Here is a 21,131-nt window from a genome sequence, read left to right as displayed (position 1 = left end):
TTCAAAAAAAAAAAAAAATCTCTTAAAGAAATCTTTTTTGCTTTACAATGCACCAGATATGTCCTGTCGGTTGACTGAGATGTTTGGTGTGTGAGAGGGCAGGTTCTGGAGGTCAGATTCACTCGGTCTGTTGGAACATCCACTTCTCCGGCCCACCTCTGTCGCTCTGGCAGCGTCATCCCGGGCACGCAGAGGTTGAACTTCACCTTGGAGGGTCCCGTTGAAGGAAACATTTTTTTTCTTGAGTACTCCAAACTGGTTTTCTCAGCTTGGCTGGGATTCAGGAGGGTTCTGGATGGAGGTGATTGTTCCCTTTTCTCTCTGAAACAAGATTCATATTGAAAAACGTGTTAGGAATCTTTTTTGGGTCAGCTTTCAATGTCTCTCTGTTGACTTCCCTCTCCCCTGGATTTGCTTTGCCCCTCGTTTGCTACGGTGCCATGTCCTGGCTGTAAGTAAGAAGAGTCGCTTTCATACAGTTCTTTTGGGGTTTGGCCTTGGCCCAGGGTTTGACTCGGAAGACTTAAGAGCTGATACAGTACCAGTGGGTTCCCCTCCCCTCCTCCTGCTGCTGCTGGGCTGAAACCAAGACCTCGTTCTTCTCCGCTTGCTCTCGAGAGAACACGAAATGCAGTTCAAGATGGAAGCCAGGGGAACCCCACATCACAGTCTCCCACAGTTCCTTCCTGCCGTCTGCCTCATCACACACGTTTTTCAGTTTCTCTTATTGTTCCCTTCTTTCTTTCTTTTTTTTTTTTTTAAAGATTTCATTTATTTATCCGACTGAGAGATAGAGAGAGATCACAAGTAGGCAGAGAGGCAGGCAGAGGGAGAGGGGGAAGCAGATGCTCCCCTGAGCAGGGAGCCCGACGTGGGACTCGATCCTAGGACCCTGGGATCATGACCTGAGCTGAAGGCAGTCGCCCAACCGACCGAGGCCACCCAGGCGCCCATTGTTCCCTTATTTCTGATATGCTTCCATTTCTTGATGCCCCAGCGTGCCTTTGTTTCTTGTGAGCATCATGTACATACTTGTGTTCTGCCCTCACAGTTTCGCTATGCCCGCTCTTCTGTGATCCTACTGCGGTTCCATGGGGATGCCCGCCCATTAGAGTGCATTGTGCCTACTCCTGTTTCCAAGGCGCTCCCGTTACCCCAGCTTTGGTCCTCCCTTAAGAACCACAGTCTGGGGGCACCTGGGTGGCTCAGTCATTAAGCGTCTGCCTTCGACTCAGGTCATGATCCCAGGGTCCTAGGATCGAGCCCTGCATCGGGCTCCCTACTCTGCGAGAAGCCTGCTTCTCCCTCTCCCACTTCCCCTGCTGTGTTCCCTCTCTCACTCTCTCTCTCTCTGTCAAATAAATAAATAAAATCTTAAAAAAAAAAAAAAGAACCAAAGGAGGTAGCCAGTGTCTTCAGGACTGAAAAAGATCATTCTGTGGCTCCTAATGTGTGGATGCCAAATTGCATTATCCAGAAACAGACAAGTCTCATTTCTTACTCTGCAGAGAGCCCCTTGGATTGAACTCTCAAACACCTGGGTTTTGTTCTGCGCCCATGGGGTAGATCCTTAAAAGAGGAGCCTGCCTTCTACACAGTAACCTTTATGCCCTTCCCAGAGCCTTTCTTGCCGTCGGCTGTATTTGCTAGACATTCTTTATTTCTGACTTTGTATCTTAAAATATTACTGGAACTTAGTGCTTAGTCCCTGGGGGAATTGAACTCAACGTGAGCTGTCTGGCTCGGGGCCTGCACCTCAGATGTCCCAACCGAGGGACAGTTACCAGGAAAATAATTCAGTAGTGTTGCTTTCTGTTCCTACTGGTAAAGGAAACTGTCTTGTCGCTAAGAGTCACCTGCACATCCCAGGATCTTTATTCCGACTGTAATCCCTCCATGCCCCTTTCTCTGTGCTTCTCTGGCTGTGCTCCAAGCAATACTTAGGATCACTCATTTTAGGGGAAATGTGGGAGAAGAGAAGGGGCAGTTGGTTGACTTACTGGAGATGTGGGGTTTTGGTTTTCAGGCCATGGTGTGTAGCTCTTATTTTTTGTTTCTCTTTGGCTTCTTTCTGTCCACTTCCTTTTCTTATTTTTCAAGTTGTACTATGTACATTAGGGAAGAAATGTCCAAAATAGTTAAGTGCTTTGCTTTAACTGCAAGCAGTCAAATTGTTGTGAATGTCAGCTTTCATTGACTCCTTCTCATGCATTGTTCATGCTTATCAATCTCTGGTCACTTTCCCTTCCTTCTTGCTTCCTCTTCTATTCCCCTTTTCACAGGTTTTGGGGGTGTGTGGATTTGATAGGATGAGAATAGGACAATGCCAAAGAAATTTTTTTTAAAAAGCAACAGTACAGTGAAAGAGAGCCAACATTGTATGAAGTTTAAAAAAAGGCAAGGATCAAGAAAAAGGTTGGGGCACCTGGGTGGCTCAATCAGTTAAGCGTCGGACTCGATCTCAGCTCAGGTCTTGTTCTCAGGGGTTGGGAGTTCAAGCCTTGCATTGGGCTCCACGCTGGGTATGGGGCCTACTTAAAAAAAGAAAGAAAGAAAGAAAGAAAAAGACAAGAGTTGATAGTTTTTTTATTCTCCTCCCTGTGCTTTGTATACAAGTCGTAGTTGATTTTGATGAATCATAGAAATCCACTTGGTTAAACTTAGGCAAAAAAGGAATTTACCAAATGAGAATGAATGAACAGAATGATGAAGAACCAAGCTCCGGCAGAAACCAGGGGTAGGCTGGGCAAAGGAATAGTTTGTGCAGGACATTGCCCTGCTGTGATGCCATTAAACACTTGTTGCTCCCGAGGACTGTGGACTCTCCCGCAGCAGTGAGTCATTTCCAACAGACCTCGTGCTTTCCTGCTGTTCCCCGGAAGTTCTGAGTGGGAGCATCTGACTGGCTTTTCTTTAAGTTTGTGCCTACACTGTAGGTGCCATGGTGTTGGAAAAGGAAATATTTGATAGCTGATAAATATTTTTTGGTTTCTAGTTCAATGAGGGTCATGGAGGCTGTCAGTAAAGATTGGTCTGTTGATCTGTCGAGTTATGCAGAAGATGACCATCAGTCCACTGAAGCCCAGTTGGTACCAGTTGGGAGCTAATTTCCCACTGGAGCCCATGACTGCTTTATGGGTTATCCACTCATTCAAAAAAAAAAAAAGAAAAAGACTTGAAGCAGCGAACAGTTTTGCTCTGAATGCTTCTTTCATTTTTTTAAAATGACCTTTTCTGTATTTCTTCCCTTTTGCTACAGCTTATGACCCACTGAGTTCTATTTGGCTTCATTATCTGAAATGCATGTGTATTTCACAAGTTAGTTCCTTTCCTTCTGTTACCGAATGTTTTTTATAGCTATTGCTCTTCTGTGTTAACAAGGTTGGGGGAACTTGGGTTTTAGGAGATGCTGCAGCCCACCCCCACCCCCCGCACTTTTACCAGAATGACCTCTGGGAGCTCCCTTTCAGTAGCCATCAGACAAATCTGAGTTGGGGTGGTAGTTTGAGCACGTCCTCTAGGACGACGGTAACGGGGGCCCTAAAGCGCGCACAGCCCAGCTTCCCACACCTTCGTGCAGTTTCATTCTGCCGGACAGGTGGCCCTTTGCTGAAAGGGGGCTCTGTCCCATCAAGGAACCTATGGTTTCAAGACTTAAACATCTCTGTTGGAACTTGCTTTGGAAGAGTTGCCTGTGTTGTCACCTTGGAAAGAAAGTTTCTCTGTCCTTTCAGCTGGGGGTGGGGGGCCGGCTGTGAAGGGGGGGGCGCGTGTGCGTTGGCAGTTGAGTTCCACCAATGTTTTCTCAAGCCGAGACTGAGCCGCATTCATCGTCCTGCCCGTGTGTGGCTCCGTCGCCCCCAGACAGAGCCAGCCGGGCAGCCCGAAGTCTGCACTGAGAACTTGATCCCTTCATGCGACGATTAAGTTTTAGTAAGTGAAATAAAAATGCTTCAGCAAAAAAGAAAAGAAAAAAAAGCAAGCAAGCAAGTGTGGAACAACGGAACAAGACTTATTTAACTATGAAGAGTGTTTGACAACAGCCCCCTTCCCTGCAGGATATGAGAGCTCTCCGTCCACTGCAGCCCTGCCCCAGGGATCTCCCAGCAGAATTAGGCTGGGGCTGGGGGGGTGCGAATGTAAACAGTGACCCTGAAGGCCTGGAGTCCGCCCCCCCCACTTCTTTCTCCTGTCTTTCCTGCTCGCTTGCCACCTCGCCCCCCGCCCCACCTCCCCAGACAGGCGCACACAGAACACTAAGCAACTTCAGGTTCAGGCTGGGGGAGAATAAAGGTGCTTTGTGAAGGGAAGCAAAACATTCCTGGGGGAGGTGAGGGGCCTGGGGCATGAATGTGCCCTCAGTCTGGGCCGGTTCTGCACACCACGGCTGCTCCCTCTGCCAGCGCACCCAGGAGGGAGGTGGAGGGAGGAGGGCCCAGCCCCCAGCCAGGAAGCTCTGGGCGTGGGCAGGGCTTGTGGGAATGATTTCATTGGAAAGGCCTGCGATATTTTTTCCCCTCCCGTGTGTGGTTCTTGGAGAAAGTTGGAGGTGGTGGTGATTTCAGTCGCCCTGGCCGCCGGGGAGCCGGAGCCGAGAGCAGAGGCACCGGCCGAGCTTGCGGGGCCGTCGGGCCCAGGCCCTTCTGCCACTCCTGGGGCCGGCTCTCTGCCTCCACAGCCCTGGCCCACCTTCCCCTGCACGCATCTTCCTCCCCCTCGCTCCGCCCTCTCCAAAACCTGTCAGGGCCCTCCGTGTGGGGGGTTCTTTTTCGGTTTTTCTTTTTGGAGAAAAACTTCTGGGAGGAGGGGATGTCACCTCAGGCCCCACTGTAGCCTGTGTACCAAGTGCTCAAATATGAAAATGAGTCCTTGGCATTTTTATTTTTATCGATCGACTTATTTTTAACCGGCGGCTTTTTTTAACCTCTGTGTTCTGCTGTGTTTCTTGTGTTTAGTCTTCAAGTACTTCGACTGACCATGACCCACTGGGCCCCCTCCCTCCTGGCTGGGGTAAGTACCGAGTTCTTCTGTGTGCTCAGCCGTCTGTCAGCTGATGCCCCACTGTGCTCTGTCGTCTTCCCCGTCTTTCCCGGAGCGGCTTCCTCACTCCCAGCCCTCAGCTGCCCATTTCGCTTCTCGCCAGCACGCTCTGTGGGGAGGCCAAGCCTGAGCAGTTACAGACGTTGGAGCTGGAAGGTTGGGAAGGCAGTTGAGTTCCCCTGCACCCCTGGAGCATTCACCCGCCATGGCTGAAGGAGTGTGACCCTGCGGACAGAGCCCCTGGGCGGCCATGGGTTTTGGTCCTGACCTTGAACTGTCTACCCACCCATCCGACCTGTCATTGACTAAGACATTCTGGCGCCGGCTTACTCGCTGGTGCATTGGTTTCAGGTCTGTGGCTGTGTGATTGGGAGGAGCCACCCCACCAAAACTTGCTTTGCAGCTGAGATGTTGGAGGACTTCAGCCTAATTTTGACTAAAGAAAGCCACCCTTTTTCTTTGTGACACAGTTGTGAAAGAGGCCAGAGGGAAGCAGTTGAGAGAGTTGAGCGCCGGGCGGCAACTCAGTGAAAGTGCATCGTTGCTGGTTAATAGTACCATGCTGGATTCTCCTTGTCAACTGGAGAATTTTAGCTCCGGTGTGTGATTTGCCAATAGTGAGTTAGAAGGATGGATGTCTATGACTTGGGAGAAATTATGGGCTTTGTGGCTATTTTGGGAAGGAGTGATTATGCACAAAGGGGTCATGAGAGATGGTGAGACTCAGTGCATTCTGCAGCTCTGAGCCAGTACAGAAAGAGTCCCTGGGGGTGGAAGAGGGCAGTTTTTTGCAAGAATCAGCAGGTGTCGGATTTAATGTATTGTTTGGGCCGGTGGAGGACAGTAGATGCTAATTTGGTGGTGTGCACATGTGGTATAAAATTGGGCAGGGGCACGGTCCCCAATAAAGATGGAGAAGCGGACAATGATAGGATAAGCATGAACTGGAAAAGTATGGCTTTTGAGCTGGAACCCCCTGGTACAGACACACTACTCCCTGGTAGTAATTTACCAGGTTGCATCACCCCCCTCCTTGGGCCCACACGGTGTCACTTAGTGAATTACCACTGCATTCCAGAGCCCTGGAAGGACCTTGTAGACCTTCTAGGGGGACATATTGGTTAGTAGGGCATCCAGACAGTTTTTGATTTTCAGCTAGGGAATCCCTTACGCACAAATATCATCCACCTGGCTCTTTGAACTGATAAAAGGTCCCTGGTATCTCAGAGATCAGCAGCCAGTCAAGTCTGAGGAGTCGAACACAGGATCCCAGGCGAGGCAGGGGAGAACGCTTCAGATTAAGCAAGAATCCGTGGTGGTGTTTGGCAGCCAATAGACGCTGTGACCTGGAGCCAGGGACCCAGAGTTGTTCGTGGATCTATAGCGTCAAATGATTGATTTCTGTACGGGTTCTGTTACATGATGGTCACCAAGTAAGAGCAGCTTTAGCGCCTTGAAAAGAGCTCCCAGAAGCCAAGTGTGGAATGTCTGAGAAGGGAAGAGGAGCCATGGCAAAGTCAGCGGTGTTTACATACGACCAGGAAAACACACAAGCTTATATTCGTATGAAACTGAGAAGAAAGAACATCCGGCCGAGGGCCAGGGAACCTCCCTAAGCAGATCCTTTGGGCTCTGTGTTGGCTTTTTCAGGGCTGGGACAGGGCCACCTTCCCAAGGAGAGTTCAGCGAACAGGAAGAGCAGCAGAACCGAGCGAGAATTGCATTTAGTGGGAGCCTGCGATCAAATCTATGGGGCTCTCCTGCTCACCGTCCTAGGTCCCTTTCTGCTCCTCCAGGAGAGACCCCACGGTTCTCCCCACACCCAGGGGTCAGGACACCTTGGGTTTAGATCCACATCTCTTCAGCTGCCTTGACCCTGCACATGTGACTAAATGCTTCCAAGTCTGCTTCTTCCCAAAGGAGGCAAGCTAGATGCTCACTTCAGGACTTTCCCAGCCCTCAGACTATGAAATTGTATGCAGTGAGGCAGTTCCAGTAGCCCCCACCTCCGCCCACAGCAGCGGGTGCATAGGCCCCAGGCCGGCTGGACAGATCTCCCGGCCTGATGATTAGCATTGGCTTTGACCCTTGGCAGAGCAGACACGGAGGATCTAGTTCAAAGCAGAAGCTTCTGGGATGGGAGCGGCTTCTCCTTTTCCTCAGAACCTTCTTGGGAAGCCTGCCTTCTGTGTGACAGTCCCATAAACTGAGCTGAGGTGATAGTAGCTCTGTCATAATTTTGGGCATCTTCTTTCTTTCCTTTTGTCTGTGCTTTAAAAATTTCTGTCAAGTAACGGATACCACGTAAGGCAGAGAGTCCAAGACCCTGGGTTTTTCCTGAGAACGTTGCAGCCTGATGCTTGAGGGGAGAGGAGTGGGCTCCTCGGTTCTGTGCCTTTTTTAGCTTTTGGTTTCCCCCTCACTTCTGGAACTAATTATTTTTATTTCTTTAATTTCGCCCTTTCATTGTAAAAGAGGGAGGGCCATTTGCATCATTTGTTTGGGGGACAGAAACAGATTTGAAGGCTCAAGAACTTCCTGGGAAAGGTGACCTCGCTTGGGTTCGCAGCCTGTCATCCACTTGGACCTGATGGGGCACCCCTCTCAACACCTCTTAAAGCCCGGAATCACCAGCTAGAGTTGGGTCTGCCCAGACTCCCATCCGTGAGCACCCAAGCCCCAAGAGAGGGGAGAGAGTAAGGATTGTCCAGAGGACAGGGGCAGTATGTCTGAGCACCCCCAAACACTGCCGTGGCCCGAAGCACACACTTAGGTGTAAGAACAAGTGGGCATTGTAAGTGCCCGCAGCCCTAGGCATTTATAATGCACACGTGCGGCGTAGCGGTTTTGCTGAGATGTGAGAGTTTTAGAACAAAGCTTTGCCTTTATGCAGGGGGGAAGAGATAAGGTGGACGGTAGATAGGCCCTGTGGTACAGAGCGCTGATCAAGAGGATATGAAGGAAAATGCAGCCGCCCCCCCAGTGACCCTGTTTGGATGGAGCAGTTGCAGGACCAGAGACCAGCCCATGAGGGACTGGGGTGGGGACCGGGCTTGGGGGGAGCCTGGCCGTGCCTCCACTTTGCACACAGCTGGATGCAATTAGGCCTCGGGTTTCAGCTGGGCTGCTCCCCCTCCCTGTTGCCACACCGCCCCCTTCCCTCCAACGAATCAACCAACCAAAGACAGTGCTGGATCTCGAGTTGGAAATGTGTTTATCCTTCCCCCACTCCCCAATAGGGAAAGATTCTCTTTGTCCTCTTTACAGTGAGAGATGTGAGTGAGCGAGGCTTTCAGCGGTTAAACTTCTCTAACAGGTGGGGAACGGGAGCAGAGATTCGGACCTGGTACTCCGGAGGTGGGAGCCAGAGGGGAGTGGACGTGGGCTCCAGGTGTTTCAAGCTGATTGTCCTCTTTTCTTTCTTCTCCCATGGCAGAGAAGAGACAGGACAATGGACGGGTGTATTACGTGAACCATAACACACGCACTACCCAGTGGGAGGACCCTCGGACCCAGGGGTAAGGACTCGGGCCGGGTGGGCCCCGTGCAGGCCCCGTGTAGCTCCAGGGTGGGCCAGGTGCCCTGCACTGCGTTGGTCCTGTCTGGTCAATATTCTGGGATCTTTAGCTACACACCAGTGCCCCAAGACCCTTACCATATAGTGTCTGCTTAATGAGCCTTGAACGTGGCTTCTTAAATTGACCTTCCTGATGGATAGAGAGTGGCCCGACTGGCGGGTATCGCTGGTCTCTGTGCCACTTGTGCAGGCTGCTAATAGTGTGATTTCAAGAGGTTTGAGGGAACCTCTGCACCCCCACCCTCCAGAAGCTAGTCTAGGTTGGGGCGTGTGGAGTCTCACGCTTGCTGGTTGGCCACTCAGGCCACGGCCATCTACCCAGAGCTGGTACATGACCTCTCTCTGCTCCAGAACTGTCCTGATGACTTGGGTGGTACCAGGTGCCTTTCCTCAAGGGCCACCCTCAAGGGCTGTGCGGAGCCCGGGTAAAAGCAGAGAGAAAGCAGCAGCTGGGGAACCCCAGCCTCCTAAGCATTGAGGCCCAGAAGGAGAGCTCGGCTCATAACTCCTCTCTTCCTGTGATTCCAGGATGATCCAGGAACCAGCTTTGCCCCCGGGGTGGGAGATGAAGTACACCAGTGAAGGGGTACGCTATTTTGTGGACCACAATACACGCACCACCACCTTTAAGGATCCTCGCCCAGGGTTTGAGTCTGGGTAAGGACTTCCCACAGGCCGCCTTAGTATCTGTTCTCAGGGTCCGGGTTTATCCTTGTCTTTCTCCTTTTACTGCCCTCTGGTGGCTAATTTTGGGGTCACAGTAGAGGGGATGGCAGGAGGATCTGGAGGAGTGGGGAGGGGGGCTGTCCTCTTTATTCGGAATAACACTAGTGGTCTTTCTCTAAAAGCAAGAGGTCTGGCTTTATTTCTGGTTTTTGTTTTTACTTCTCAAATCTGTCTGCAGAAATGCCAGTTATTTCCTTTCTTTTATGCCCGCCTTTCTGGTCTTTAACATAGCATCAGCTTTCCTCAGGGCTAACTTTTGCTAATTTTTGAGAAATCACGTGGGTTCTAGAACATCTTTGCTCTCCCCAGGACGAAGCAAGGTTCCCCTGGTGCCTACGACCGAAGTTTTCGGTGGAAGTATCACCAGTTCCGTTTCCTCTGCCACGTGAGTGCTGGGACCGGACCTCCCCCAGACACTGGGGTTGACTGAGTTACTTTGGCATGATTTCCCAGTCTTGCAGAGGTGTTGAGATGCCTGCGTCCCGGGTGGGGGCCGGTTACTTGTCCTGCCCTGAGCATTGTCAGACATCGTCTTCCGACAACCAGCTCCCATCTCTGGGGTACCAGGCTCTCCGCCACTTGCCCAGGGAGACGGGGAAGCCTGTTTGTACAGACAGGAGACCCGACTGAATAGTGACCACTGAGGTCCTGATTCAGGGTTGGTTTTCTTTTTTTCCTTTTTTTTCTTTTTCAGTCAAATGCCCTCCCCAGCCATGTGAAGATCAGTGTTTCCAGGCAGACGCTTTTCGAGGATTCTTTCCAACAGGTTAGAGAATAATCATGGTGTCTAAGACCCAGCGAGCAGAAGGCCCCCTCACACCACCCCATCTTCGATCATGTGGCCTGTTAGCCCCACATGGTAGAGTTTCCAGGGTGTGGGCCTTGGTGACAAGTGTCTGCGGAAGAGCAGGACTTAGAATTCCCTGCCCCCTGCCCCCGGTCCACCATGGAAGCGGGGAGTGGCAGGCTGGCCACGATGCTCTGTCTCCCCAGATCATGAACATGAAGCCCTACGACCTGCGCCGCCGGCTCTACATCATCATGCGGGGTGAGGAGGGCCTGGACTACGGGGGCATCGCCAGGTGAGCTCAGCGCCCCTGGAAGGCTGTGCTGCCCCCCATCTCCCCCGGCTCTAGTGCTCGCGGCCAGAAAGCTGCCTCCCCCTTGCTCAGATCGGTTCCCAAAACTCTGAGGCACCTTCAGGAGTCGGCATGGGTAGGGCCAGTCCACGTCCTGGGGTCCCCTTGTGGGCTGGGCATTAACCCTTGAGTTACTGGTCTGTGGAGAGGCTGGGCGCTTCAGAGGGACAGTGGTGCGTGATTTCTGTACCTGAACCAGTCTGGCTGCACCAGTGGGCAGTGGTTAAATATTGGTGTCCTATGGTTTCCGTTCGAAATCGACCCTGGGCTTCTGTTCTTGAGGCAGCTGGGCCAGGTTGAATCTGGTGTGTTGGTGTGTGCGTGCCATATGCAAGTTGTGTCACCATCCAGAGGGCCTTGATCAGCACTCACTACACATCACGTGCATAGGGTCAATAAAGTTAAAATGGCTGATGTATCCATAAAAAGAGCCTAAAAGCATTGTCTTGCCCTCACCCCAGCCTACCTGCAAAAGTTAACAGTCTCTTTGACAAAACGTTGCCTTGGATCATGGGGCTGAAGTCCCCTGGCAGGGAGAAGGAGCACCTTGGCCTGCGGTGACTGCTCAGCTCACTGACCTCTCATGGTGTGGGGACATCTCTCTTGGTGTTGGGTTCACTTATTTCTGGTCCTCTGTTTGCTGGTGGCCCTGCCCTCCTTGTTGGCCCCTGTGGATCAATTGCTCTTTTTCTGTGGTGACCATGGTGACCTTCTCTCCAGGCTCTGCTTGGTGGTGTGGCTCCCACCCCGTGTGTGTCTGTCTCTCTGTGTCCTGCCAGTGGTTTTACCCTATGGTAGGTTACGTCATGCTGTTCTACCACAGGGTAGAACCACGGACAGGATACCGAGGCACCCTCTGCATCGAAGGACTCCTCGTCTGCCCGGCCACGAGCAAGAGGGACTGGCCCCCTTGGGATGTCCCCCTGCTGGTTTAGCTCAAGCCTGAAAGGACCCTGAATTCTGGCTTGAGGCTTGTACCTAGGCCACAAAGAGATGCCAAGGCATGGGTGTTGGTTCAGACAAATGCATGGAAGTGTGGGAAAGGGTATGGTGATGGGGTCTAGGGTGAGGGGAGGGCAAAGAGCAAGGGAAATGAGAGACCTTTTGTATAGCTAATGGGAGTGAGGTTTGTAATCTAGAGGCAGCACGGATTACAGAGTTCTCATGCATCAGGACCTAGGAACGTGTTACTGTGTATTCATTTCATGCTGCCTACTCAGGGTGGAAACGGGGAGGGGGGGAGCTGTTTCCTACAGCACCTTTGCAAGATTTAGAAAAGATGCTCTTTCTCAAGACACTTCCATGTTGGGAAATGGTCATGATATTTTGGTTTTATCAGAAAAAAAACAGGTTGACTGCTGTATGCAGGAAAATTGTAATAAACGTGCAAATCTATGATATTTTAACATAGTGCTCTTGTACAATGCACAGCCTACACAACTGTGCATGGTGGCCTCGGGGTACCAAAAGCTCCTTTGCCATCAGCCACACTGGATAACGGATGTGAAGTCCTGGAATGCATCCCCTGGGAGCCCAGACACATGCACGAGGCTTTCCTGAGCACTGTCTATAAGTGCAGTTGTTGTCCTGGTTCACCCTTGCTCACTGACCTGCGGTTAATACAGGTTATACCAGGGGTTCATCCCAGTGGAGCTCGACTCCCAGGGACCCGTGTCTCCAAACTAGCCAAAACCGGACAGCAGAAGAGAGTCACATCTACAGTGCAGTTGTGCAGGAAGGGATCCATTACTCTTGTTTTTCTTTGTCTTTTCTCATAGGGAGTGGTTTTTCCTCCTGTCCCATGAGGTGCTCAACCCCATGTATTGTTTATTTGAATATGCCGGGAAGAACAATTACTGCCTGCAGATCAACCCTGCCTCCTCCATCAACCCTGACCACCTCACCTACTTCCGCTTTATTGGCCGATTCATCGCTATGGTAAGATGCACGGCTGTGAGATCTCTAGAGAGGGCGGCAGCCAAGGAGGCCGGATACACCGACAGCAACCTGCAGTGGATGCCCTGTCTCTGAGCCCCACGCTTCTCCTCACACAACACCTAACAAGAAATGCAAAAAGCTGGAGAGAGTTCTGGAGATAGTTCAGAGCTCTCTCAGGGGCACCCCCAGGGGCTTTGAGAGAGTTTTCTTGTGTTGATTTGTGTAGGACTTGTTGAGCGATAGCCCAGGGTTTCTGGGCCATGGACATCACTTAACTTTGAGCGTCCACCCTGTCGAGGATGTTGGCATGGCAAACACTGCCCACTTGCTGTCTTTCTTGCAGGGGGGAGGGAAGATGCGGGGTGGGGTACCACCGTCTGTCACAACCCTTGGGTGAGAGTGTTAGGGAATATCTGCCTGAGACACTTGGGCCTTCTGGAAGGGGATTTGGAATCAACACTAGCTTAAAACAGAGCCTGGTAGACCAGCTGGTCAGGATGTAGGAGGCATCGTCATCAGGGAAAGGGGAGTCACGGTACTGTATTTATCTAGAAATAGGAACACAGTATGAATAGAGGAGGGCATCATGTCACATGCATCCTGTCGAGTGTCTCCTGAGGGTAGAGAACCAGGGTTGAGAAAGGGGAGCCCATAGTAGCCACAGTCCTTCTGCCATATTTGGTAGTTTGTTTCATTGCTAATTTTCCTTTGCTTCCTCCTGACTTTCCGAATGCTCTGCCCGCGAGAACACAAGAGCCATGACTAAATATGTGCCTTCCCCTTGTCTGGAAGTTCTTGGCCAAGGTGCTGGGCTCAGGAAGTGGGCACATTCTTCCCAGATCTAGAGACCCGCCTGGCCCAGCAGCCGACAGGACAGACCAGTAAAACCCTAGACTATTACTCACCACTGGCCCGCCAGCTCCCGCTGTTGACAGCGTCTGCATTATTTTTGGCTGCCTCTGCCGCCCAGCTCTGAGCGTCACTGACTCACTCGTCAGGGCTGCCACCTGGGCTTGTGCTGTCCGTGAGCGTGGGGCAGATCTCTGCTAGAGCAGGGAGCCTGCGGGCAAGCGTGCTAGGCAGGCAGTGCGTTCCTAAGTAGGCCAGCTCTGCTTGCCCCTGTGGTCTGCAGCTGTGATGAGACACTGTCCCAAGGTCACAGTTGCTCTTGGGGAGAAAGGGTAGGTGGCAGTAGTTGGGCTTTGGTGTGGAGCATCCAAGAGCCTGCCTCGGGCAGTGTCCTAAGAAGACCAAAGCCCTTTGCCATGTCTCTTCTTCCTCAGGCTCTGTACCATGGAAAGTTCATTGACACGGGCTTCACCCTCCCTTTCTATAAGCGGATGCTCAACAAGAGACCAACCCTGAAGGACCTGGAATCTATCGACCCCGAATTCTACAACTCTATTGTCTGGATCAAGTGAGTCCTCTCCTTTGTGCCATGCTGGGAGGAGAGGGATCTCTGGTTGGGGAGTAGGCCTTACTGGCCTTTATTTTCTCTGCCAGAATGGCTCTGAGCTCAGATGGGCTTTATAAGTGCTTGTGGAGGTGCGCAGCTCCTAGGCTTCCCTGTCGGGCAGCTCCAGAATTCTCTCCTGCGGCTGTTCTGGATTTAGGCTGTGAGTCCTAGCATCCCATGAGCACTAAAGTGAGTGACAGAGCAGGATGAGGGGAGACCCTTCTAAGGTAGACCTCTTCCCTCTTGATCTCTCATGCCCCCAGAGAGAACAACCTGGAAGAGTGTGGTCTAGAGCTGTACTTCATCCAGGACATGGAGATCCTGGGCAAGGTGACGACCCACGAGCTCAAGGAAGGTGGTGAGAGCATCCGAGTGACAGAGGAGAACAAGGACGAGTACATCATGTGAGTTTTAAGCGCTGGGGAGCCGGGGGGCGGGGGGAGGGGACCAGAGCCACCCCTGTCTCTGGGGCACCCTCCACCCAGGCCCCCCGTGCATTTCATCAGGGATCACAGCCTCCCATTTGGCGTCGGGCCCGGGGCCGGCAGCCCACTGGCTCTGGGTGCGCCGAAGCCACCTCTCAGCTGATCGCTCGCTGTGACAGCAGCCTCCTGGCAGGCCCCAAGCTGCACCTGAGCAGTGCGTCTCAGCTCCGCTGATGGCTGGTCTTTGGTTTTAGGCTGCTGACCGACTGGCGTTTCACCCGGGGCGTGGAAGAGCAGACCAAAGCCTTCCTGGATGGCTTCAATGAGGTGGCCCCCCTGGAGTGGTTGCGCTACTTTGATGAGAAAGAGCTGGAGGTGAGAGCTGGGGTCGCCGGCGCCCTGAGCCTGTGCCTCCGGGGCGGTCGTGCCCTTTGTTGGCAAACTGTGTCTCCAGAGAAACTCACCAGTAGAACCTCACACTCCCTCGGGACCGAGGCAGCAGGGCAGATAGTTGTGATTGGGTTTCTCACACTTGTTTTGAGGGCGTCCACATTCAAGACTCGTATCACCCATGTTATTAGCACTGCCAGCAGAAATCATGAAGATGTTTGGGATGCTTTGATCTGCTCGTGAGTGGGAAGGGGGCTGGCACTGGGCGGCTGACACCTGTCCTCCCTGCAGCTAATGCTTTGCGGCATGCAAGAGATAGACATGAGCGACTGGCAGAAGAACACTATTTACCGACACTACACCAAGAACAGCAAGCAGATCCAGTGGTTCTGGCAGGTAGGTCCTGGGGCCCGTCCCAGCGGGGTTGGGGTAAGGGTCCGGGCAGGGGTGTTTTAGCAGTCAGCCACAGGAAAGAGACCCGATTCGATCTCAGGCTCAAGGACACGTGTTTCATGGTCACCTCCCTCATCTCTGATGCTCCCCTCACTTTGTGAAAGGAGAAGAGAAACCCAGCCTTGGGACGAACAGAGCTGTTGCAGCTGGATTGTGACCAGGGCATTTGACAGGACATGTTGGTGGTCAGCCTTGGCGGGCAGGAGGGTGAGCCTGCAGGCAGGAAGGAAAGCTCCCATTGGTTGTGTGGTTTTCCTTCCAGCTGGGGGGGACAGGACAGCACGTGCTTGTCCCCAAAGAAACTGAATGAGCTCGGAGTCCTGGATATGATGAATTGATTCTTTTATATGTGTAGTCTTGTCGTTGTCATTATGAAGTATAGCATACATGAGAAAGAGTAGGTAAATAAAAATTTCTTTGTGAAGGCAAAATTCCCATCCCATGAAATTCACCGTGTTAAGCATTTTAAGGTATTACGGTTCATTGGCCCTTCACAGTGTGATGCAGTCATGACCACCATCTAATTCCAGAACATTTCATCTCCCCCCACAAAAGAAACCCCATACCCATTAAGCAATCACTCCCATCCTTAGTATATTTTTCAAAGCAGAACTTGGATGGGAAAAGAATACCTGACTTGAGGGGCCCCTGAGACCAGAGATGTCCCATGGGCTGGGACTGGCCTCCAAACAGCCCGTCAGAGGGAGCTGCTTTGGGGTTTCCAAGGGTGGTGGCTCTAACCCCTGACGCAACCCGGGCTTTGTGTTCTCAGCCCTAAAGAGGGGTTCCGGCTGACAGGAGTCACAGGTTAGAGCAAGGTTCTGGGTCACGGGGGTTGCCCGGCTCTGCTCTGACTGGTGGAGTTCGTTCTAGGTGGTGAAGGAGATGGACAACGAGAAGAGGATCCGACTGCTGCAGTTCGTCACTGGGACTTGCCGCCTGCCTGTTGGCGGATTTGCGGAACTCATCGGTATGTCTTCCCTTGCCCTGCTGGGGCCCTGGGGTGGGCCTGAGGGCTGCTCCCACCTTGCGAGTCAGTGGGCAGGGCCTGAGCCATCTCTGGGTGGAGTCAAGGTCCTGCCCACGGAAGGCGTGGTCCTGTTGTATATGCTGTTTCTTTTTGGGTAACAGGTAGCAATGGACCACAGAAGTTTTGCATCGACAAGGTTGGCAAGGAAACCTGGCTGCCCAGAAGTCACACGTGGTGAGCCTGCTGGTTTTAGTGGGAGGTGGCCAGAACCTCACAGACCAGATGAGTTCCTGAGGGCAGCCCTGTGGGTGGGGCAGCTTCAGGGACTTCGGCAACTTTTGTGTGGCCCTGGGGTTGGAGAGGAGGGGCCTCTGATTTTGTGGGGGTTGTGGTGCAGTTCTGTGTCCTCATGGTCTCACCAGCTATTAAATATTCAAACACTTCTGTTCCACTAGACAAAGAGCTGCTTCCCTGTGTGCCCTCTGCCCAGGCCCCCATTTCTCCAGCTGCCCTGCCCTGTTTGCTGACCCTTCCGGGGGGTGGTGGAAGCAGGGACAGGAAGCATGAAGGCCTCACACGGCAGGGCCCTCAAGGACTCTGTTCTGGCATCTGGCCACTTGGTGGTGTGGTCGAGCCACGGTCACATGAACTCTTTTGACCCCACTGTAGCCAGGCTGGGGCAGGGCCATGGAGCCCTGACCTCCCTCTGCTGACTGTTGTGCTTCCCTCTCTCAACAGTTTCAACCGCCTGGATCTCCCACCGTACAAGAGTTATGAACAGCTGAAAGAGAAGCTGCTGTACGCCATTGAGGAGACTGAAGGCTTCGGACAGGAGTAACTGAGGCTGCCCCCCCCATACCCCCCAGCGCACATGTAGTCATGAGTTCTTCCTGCCCGAGAGGCCAGTGGCCACAGAGCTCCTGGGACCCCCCCCCCGCCTGCCAGGTGGTGGCCGTGCGTGGGACCACACTGTCATCAGGCTGGTAGCAGAGCCCGACCTCAAGAGGTCCTGCCTGTCCCTTCCTTTATCCTACCCACTGGTGGCAGTCTGGAATAAAGCCCCCATGTCACCTTTGGCCCCGTCACCCATTGCAAAGTCTGGAGGCCTGACCCTCTCTGTAAGCTCTTCCTCCTTTTCCCCTAAGACCAGCGCTAGGCATGCATGAGCGTGCAGGGAAGGGGGCCCTGTGCCGAAGAGCTGCAGCAGAAGCCCTGGTTCTCATGGGCTAGTTAGGCAAGAAGGACACTGGCCGCTCACTCGGGGTAGCTCTTCTGGGCTGAGAAGGCCCAGGGTCTTTGTCAGTAAAAGAGGTTCTGTTTTAAATAGAACTTTTCCAGTGATCTGTATAAAATGGAGGTCTGAGGGAGAGGAACTCTTCCCGCGCCTGGAGAGAGGTCTGGGTCGAGGCCCGCGCTGCCTTTCCCAGCAGGACCCAGCCACTGAGGCTGAGCAGCAAGGCCCATCTCTGCACTCGGTGCGGGACAATTTGTTCTTTCCTGCGAATAAAGGGTTGTACCAGCTGCTTGGGTGTGAGTGGGTTGGAAACAACAAACACCCTCAGACTTTCTCTTCCCTTTTGTATCAACTTGAAGCATTTTGTGTGTAGCGTTACTTTGTGTTTTGATGTCGGTATGCCGCTGTCACTTTCTGTCAAGGAGCTGGTACACCGGGAGTCCCTGGGACCTGGAGGGACCCGGCACCGCTGGTCCAAGAATTTCCCAAACAGCTGCTCCTTTTAGGAACCCCCTTAGCAGTTCTGTGAGCTCAGGCAGGCCTGACCCGGCGGCCCAGCTTCACAGCGGCCCAGTCCCCAAGCCTTGACAGGGAGGGGAGGGGTGGTATCCTGGGTGTCACCCAACCTTGCCACCTTTGGTAGAGAACTTCCTTTGCTAGATGTAGTTATTCAGGCCGCCCCAAGTGATGGAGCATGTGGGGGTGGATGACCCTGTCATTCCGTACCAGCCCCTGAGGCTACAGGCAGGTCCATTAGTCTCCTGTTGAGAATGCAGTGTGTCCCAGCCACCCTAGAGCATGTTCATCCTGCCTGGAAGTGAGGCTTTATCTGCACGTGGAAAATGATGCTCTTGGAGACCAGCGGAAGGGCCTCAAGCTGCCGCACACGGTCTGACTCGGTTTCTGGAGCTCCCGCCAGCCTCCAATGTGTGTGGGACGTGCAAGGCGAACATGCTCCTCTGGGATGCTGGAGGGGTGGTGGTCGTGAGCTCCCTGGTCTGGGCCCCTGGGGCTCTCTCACTGAGCACCAGCTGCAGACTAGCTTGAGCTTCCTAGGACCCCAGGCAGGACCACTGACCAGTCACAGGGCCTTTTTAGGACCGGCTCACATCCCCAGATCCTTTTCTTACCCCCCACCACCTCCCCCCTCGCCGCCCAGGAGGGACAGCCTATGTCTGCTCTGTTGCGTGTGCTGATTTGAGTGTCTCAGCTCACCGGAGCTCAGCCTTTTTTCTTTCGTTGAGTCATTTGCTGTGCTTCCCTACAGTGTCCCTCTCTCCTGGGGGGGTTGGGGTGCAAGCTGCTGTGTGGGGTTTGGAAGCCTGAGACTCTTAGGTATTCAGAGTGTGTTCATGTGTGTGCGTGTGTGTACATACATGTATATAACTGAGGTGTTGTGTAGAATGCCCTTCGGTAGCTCTGGGTTGGTCAACAGATGGTTTTGTAATGCCTTCCCCCTTGCCTTGGTATTGCCAGTTTCTCGTGCAATAAACAAATCAGCAGCTGTGGGTGGTGTTGGTGTGGATGTCTACAAAATCGCTGTGCTCTGGACGAGAGGCCTCTGGGCCCCACAGACCCTCCAGGCCCAGATAGGGTTGGAAGTTCCGTGACCTTGCTGGTTTTTCCTAAAATGTGTGTGTTATTAACCGAGACAGTCACACTTATGGGTGGCTGAGTCCTTGTGCAGGGGTCACGGGGGCAGCCCTCGGTCAGGGTTGGACGCCCCCATCCTCCCCCTGCCGGGCCAGGGTTTCTGTGAACAGTGGTTGCGGGGCCAGAACATGAACAGCTGTGGCTGCAGGTCGGGTGGGGTTTTGGAAACCAGCTCCTGGGGACAGTGTCTGGGCAGTTGTTCATTCGAGAAGCATTTACTGAGTCCCGCAATGACAGAGAGATGCCATGATCTTGAGCTAATGGTCATACGAGGTCTTGCCCCCCACTTTTCTGAACTCTTAAGGATTCAGATGGGACAGATCACCATGCTGTTGTGTCTTAAGGCATTTGACATGGAAATGACGTTGATCAAGCCTTGCCCTTCTCAAGGGAGGCAGAGATGTTCAGAGTGGTTCCTCCCTGGAGTTCATTCCGTGAATTCACTGCGCCCCTCCAAAGCCTTTTTTCACTTGACAGAGCAATGCTGTGCTTTGAGAAAATGACTGAAAAAAGTCTACACGTTATGCAGAGATCCCATAACAAATTCAAGTAAGACATGCTCAGGTGGAAACTGTTCTCCCCAGTCTTTTTTTTTTTTTTTTTTTAATTTTATTTATTTATTTGACAGACAGAGACACAGCGAGAGAGGGAACACAAGCAGGGGGAGTGGGAGAGGGAGAAGCAGGCTTCCTGCTGAGCAGGGAGCCCGATGCGGGGCTCGATCCCAGGACTCTGGGATCATGACCTGAGCCGAAGGCAGACGCTTAACGACTGAGCCACCCAGGCGCCCCTCTGCCCAGTCTTACCTCGGAAGTATACTGCTGTTAGGTTTGCTGCGGCCCTTCCGTACTACTTAGTGTGCATATGCAGATCATATATACATACCATTTTTAGATATACCCCAAAATGGGATCTTACCTATGTTAACTCACTTGTCTCATTCAACAAGGTATTAAGGAAACCTTTCCATTTTCCTCAACATAGGTCTAAATGAAACTTTACTGCATGATATTCCCTAGTATGGTTCCTGTAATACGCCCATCTCCATCCTAAGGGACATTACGGTTGCATCCAACCGTTTGCTCTTGGCTGCAGAGCTTCAGCGAATGTCCTTGGGCGGGTCTTGTGCACCGGTGCTGCTCTTCCAGGGTGTGGGAGGCAGTCCTGGAAGTTGGATGGTTGATGACTTACCTTTATTTTTACTTAAAAATTTTAAAAAGTTTTAAAATTCAAAGATACAAAGGGTCTGCAGTGAAAGGCTACCCCCCCCCCTTTATTCTTGTTCCTCGTTCCTCGGCCACTCTGATCACCTGCTAGAGGCTATGATTGTTAGTTTCTTTTGTATCCTTCCAGATAGAACTTTAAATGCCCAACAGAGTTTACCCCATGGCTCTCAAAAAGGTTCCTGTGTTCCTAGCCTTAGCAATGGATAGGGTCTCTTGTCACCCCACTTTGAGAACTGCATCTGAGCTCCCCTGGCTGCCCTTCCAGCACTCCATCTGCATTCCCTCCCCTGACTTTGGCTAGCTGTCCTTTTACTTCTACACAAATTCTTTTTTTCTTTTAACATTGTACTGTGTAATCACAAGGAAATCATCTGTACTTTTTCTAAAGGTTTATTTAAAAAGCTGAAAAGCAACAGAAAGCATTTATATTATATGATTATATAAATAAATATTCTTTGCTCCAGAATTAATAGTATAATATAATACAACTGTTTCTTCCTCATCTAGTCTTTCACCCTGGGGGCTTCTAAGTACCTCTCTTTGCTTTTCTTATATCCTCATTTTCTTCTCCTTATTCTGAAGTGTTTCAGGTAGAACTAGGCAGGCAGAGAGGCCCCCCTACCTCTACATGCTATAATAAGTTCCTGATGTAATTAGCCAAAGCTATAAGGTGATTTTGGAAGTAAAGAGCTGATAGGACTTCCTTTGTTGCCCCAGATCTCAATGGGTCTCCCATATGTCAGTGAGACTTTACATAAGGTGGGACCTCCCTGGATCTGGAGTCTCAGTTCTTGCTACCCAACTGGCATTCTATATTGGGGCTCACATTACCCTTCTAGAAAAACCCTAAAGATCTCTGTGTCTCTGTTTAGAGGTATGCTTGCAGATAGCAAGCTCTCCTGGT

At 52.1% G+C, this 21,131-nt stretch overlaps 1 protein-coding gene across 2 annotated transcripts in view; it reads left to right on the top strand.

Moving 5' to 3' along the window:
• The window catches only part of WWP2 (WW domain containing E3 ubiquitin protein ligase 2), a 140,865-nt gene extending 122,011 nt beyond the window's left edge, over positions 1 to 18,854 (top strand). The window contains exons 11-24 of one of the 2 annotated variants that reach the window (XM_036070803.2): positions 4,956 to 5,010; positions 8,477 to 8,558; positions 9,146 to 9,274; positions 9,653 to 9,728; positions 10,038 to 10,109; positions 10,337 to 10,425; positions 12,261 to 12,420; positions 13,704 to 13,837; positions 14,140 to 14,280; positions 14,556 to 14,676; positions 14,983 to 15,087; positions 16,018 to 16,114; positions 16,276 to 16,348; positions 16,853 to 18,854. In XM_036070803.2, the coding sequence (XP_035926696.2) occupies positions 4,956 to 5,010; positions 8,477 to 8,558; positions 9,146 to 9,274; positions 9,653 to 9,728; positions 10,038 to 10,109; positions 10,337 to 10,425; positions 12,261 to 12,420; positions 13,704 to 13,837; positions 14,140 to 14,280; positions 14,556 to 14,676; positions 14,983 to 15,087; positions 16,018 to 16,114; positions 16,276 to 16,348; positions 16,853 to 16,952 (1,434 nt within the window). In that variant the 3' untranslated portion in view covers positions 16,953 to 18,854. Of the gene's footprint in view, positions 1 to 4,955; positions 5,011 to 8,337; positions 8,357 to 8,476; positions 8,559 to 9,145; positions 9,275 to 9,652; positions 9,729 to 10,037; positions 10,110 to 10,336; positions 10,426 to 12,260; positions 12,421 to 13,703; positions 13,838 to 14,139; positions 14,281 to 14,555; positions 14,677 to 14,982; positions 15,088 to 16,017; positions 16,115 to 16,275; positions 16,349 to 16,852 lie in introns of those variants that run through there. The other variant, XM_078062535.1, reaches the window with a different exon arrangement.
• Positions 18,855 to 21,131: the final 2,277 nt, after the last annotated feature.

Source organism: Halichoerus grypus, chromosome 15 (genome assembly GCF_964656455.1).
Source record: "Halichoerus grypus chromosome 15, mHalGry1.hap1.1, whole genome shotgun sequence".
In the NCBI taxonomy this organism is placed as follows: Eukaryota; Metazoa; Chordata; class Mammalia; order Carnivora; family Phocidae; genus Halichoerus; species Halichoerus grypus.
This window is presented reverse-complemented; position numbering and strand designations above follow the sequence as displayed.